The sequence below is a fragment of the Rhineura floridana genome, chromosome 11, assembly GCF_030035675.1.
Source record: "Rhineura floridana isolate rRhiFlo1 chromosome 11, rRhiFlo1.hap2, whole genome shotgun sequence".
Classification (NCBI taxonomy): domain Eukaryota; kingdom Metazoa; phylum Chordata; class Lepidosauria; order Squamata; family Rhineuridae; genus Rhineura; species Rhineura floridana.
Window position 1 is genome coordinate 30,528,554 of NC_084490.1, and position 2,834 is coordinate 30,531,387.

Sequence of the window (2,834 nt, forward strand, 5' to 3'; positions counted from 1 at the left end):
ATTTCCTGTCATATGTCGATTGTTAATTGGTCTCATAAGCACCTGCTACTCTTTGACTAAAACAATAGTAATCAGTATGGTATGAATATTCCAAATAAATACAATAAATAGATATATTTTTAGCTTATTATCAAATGCATTTATACTCCAAGCTGCATAGAGGAAACATGGAACTTTGTCTTTCTTAAGGTTACTAAATTACCTAACCTAACTAATTTAATGAAAACAATAAACATGGGCAAACTTCCAAGGAGACAGGGTAGAAGAGGGAAAGAGGGAAGGTTGTTGGGGCTGGAGCTACTCATCCTGGAGTTTATCAAATAGACTGGACAGCAGTTGCACCAACTGAACCAGCTTGGTACAGGGTACGTGAGGGAGCAATACAGAGAAAAAACAAATGTGGTGTTTTGAGGACAAACAATTACCTAACACAAAAAGGTAAATAAAGAGAGATTGATACTAGGGAAGGAAAAGAATACTTCAAGACAATTTGGGCAAGGTTAATCAGCCCGAGGTATATCGTACGACAATGCAAGTTTCCTGCCACAGTATGATTGGGCAGTCTTAGGGAGCAAAGGTGACTGCCTGCAGCCAATCATGGCAAGAAACCCAATTCCTACCACATTTGTATGTGAGTTACAAGGCCAAAATAAGGGGTTACGACAATGGAGTTCCATGTGCAAAAAGGATGCAGAGGGTGCTCTCCTTAAGAGATGCAAAGAACTATTGATTAGGTTACCAGAAGAGCACGGCCAGCCGGAAAAGAGGATTCTATTCTCACCAGGGCTAATGATCAACTAGAGGTGCATGTTCATGGTGGCAAATGGCAGCTAGATCCGTTGTATAGTTAGGCATTAGCATACATCCTTACCCATATCATCTCCCAGACACTGACAGCAAATACGTCTACAATTAATTCATGAGAATAGTTGGGATACAAAAAGATTTGGTTCCTTTGTACAATTGTCAAAGCCTTCTGCCTTGTACAGCCTCTTATAAATGGGAGCTAAAACAGCTATGCAGTTTATGTGCATGCTTGGAGTACCCCATGAACCAGACATCTCCACCTGATTAGAAACTACTCAATTACGCTTTCTGATCAAATGGAGCCAATGTGCATACAACTGTACACATGCATGCTGACATTCCACTGTATATGTAGACATCTGAGACAGGGCTGGTGAGCGTGATTTCACTTAAGCCCTCAGTGCATTTGCCATATACAGGAAGGAATATGATTACTTCATAGCAACACTGATGAGACAAAGAATTGATGGCAATTGTTTGCCTACTTCTGATTTAGCAGAAGACTATCTGATGGTTTCGATTGTTAAATTAGAAGAATCATGTCCACAATTAACTGTGTAAACACTATTAATAGTTCTTGTATTCTTCCACCTACAGGTAGCATGCAAGAATTGGAGACAAAATGAGCAATCTGACTTCCTTGTCAACATTTCTGCTGCTGGGATTCCCAGAGTCCCGAGAATCACAGCTCCTACATTTCTCTTTGTTCCTAGCAATATACTTGATGGCAATGACAGGCAATCTTCTCATAGTGATTGCGATTGTCTTTGATCAGAAACTGCACACCCCCATGTACTTCTTCCTAATTAATTTGGCCGTGCTGGATGTTGGCATAGTTTCAGTCATGGTACCCAAATCTATGGCCCTTTCACTCATGAATAACAGATCTATTTCTTATTTTGGATGTGTCGCTCAAGTTTTCTTTTATCTCTTCTTTGCACCATCAGATTTTGTCCTCCTAACTATAATGGCACATGATCGCTATGTTGCTATTTGCAACCCACTCCAATATGAGAGAATTATGCACAAAGAAGCCTGCCTTCAGTTGGTAGTCATTGTGTGGATTACTGGCCTTCTGTATGCGATAATACATACTGGTGGCACCTTTGCAAACACCTTCTGTTCTAATGTTGTCAATCAGTTCTTCTGTGAAGTCCCACAATTATTAAAGCTCTCCTGTTCTGACTTTTATTTAGTTGAAGTTGGGCTTATTGTGATAGGGTGCGCTTTAGGATTCGGATGCTTCATTTTCATCATCATAACATACATACGGATTTTTGCTATAGTTGTCAGAATCCCCTCTGTTCATGGTAAGAAAAAAGCTCTCTCCACTTGTCTTCCCCACCTCACGGTTGTCTCTCTGCTTATGTTCAGTGGATTATTTGCCTATTTAAGGCCTCCCTCTGATACTTCTTCTGATTTGGATATCGCTTTTTCTGTTATATATACCATCATTCCCCCCACGTTGAATCCATTCATCTATAGCATGAGAAACCAAGATATCAAGACTGCTTTGTGGAAGCTCTTAGATGTTGGGCCTTCCTCTAAAACTATATTCAGATTGCTGTAAGAATGGGCTTATATATTTCTTCTGCACCTGAGTGATGTTTTATCTTGTGCTATAAATACTTCACTTCTACAAGTGCCAAATAATGTTCTTTCCGCACTTGTGAGAAATTGATCTTTTAGTGTGGCTGCACCTATTCTCTTGAACTCCTTGACTATTAATATCAAGAAGGCATCTTTGTTGTACTATATTTAACATCTAATAAAACCTGCCCAGACATGTAATTTTATGATGTATATTTGTTTTTACAACTTGATTTTATATGTATTGTGATAATTGTACTATGTCTAGTTTTTGTCACTATTTAATGAATATTGTGTATTATTATGTAGACCTCTATTTTGATTAAGCAAAATATTAATACTTAACTATTATTAGTAGTGATTTCCTACCCATATTTCATCATAAGGTCCCATGGCAGGTTACAACAATGTAAAAATGCAATATTAAAATCAGTTAA

At 38.3% G+C, this 2,834-nt stretch overlaps 1 protein-coding gene across 1 annotated transcript; it reads left to right on the top strand.

Annotated features, from left to right (window-relative positions):
* Positions 1-1,429: 1,429 nt before the first annotated feature.
* LOC133366560 (olfactory receptor 14A16-like) lies at positions 1,430-2,377 on the top strand. Its single transcript, XM_061589791.1, has one exon. It carries the CDS (start codon positions 1,430-1,432, stop codon positions 2,375-2,377), a length of 948 nt encoding a protein of 315 aa, XP_061445775.1.
* The last annotated feature ends 457 nt before the right edge of the window (positions 2,378-2,834 follow it).

What these genes read in the sequence shown, in the direction of transcription:
- LOC133366560 (XM_061589791.1), top strand. Translation starts at nt 1,430, where the DNA reads ATGAGCAATCTGACTTCCTTGTCAACATTTCTGCTGCTGGGATTCCCA.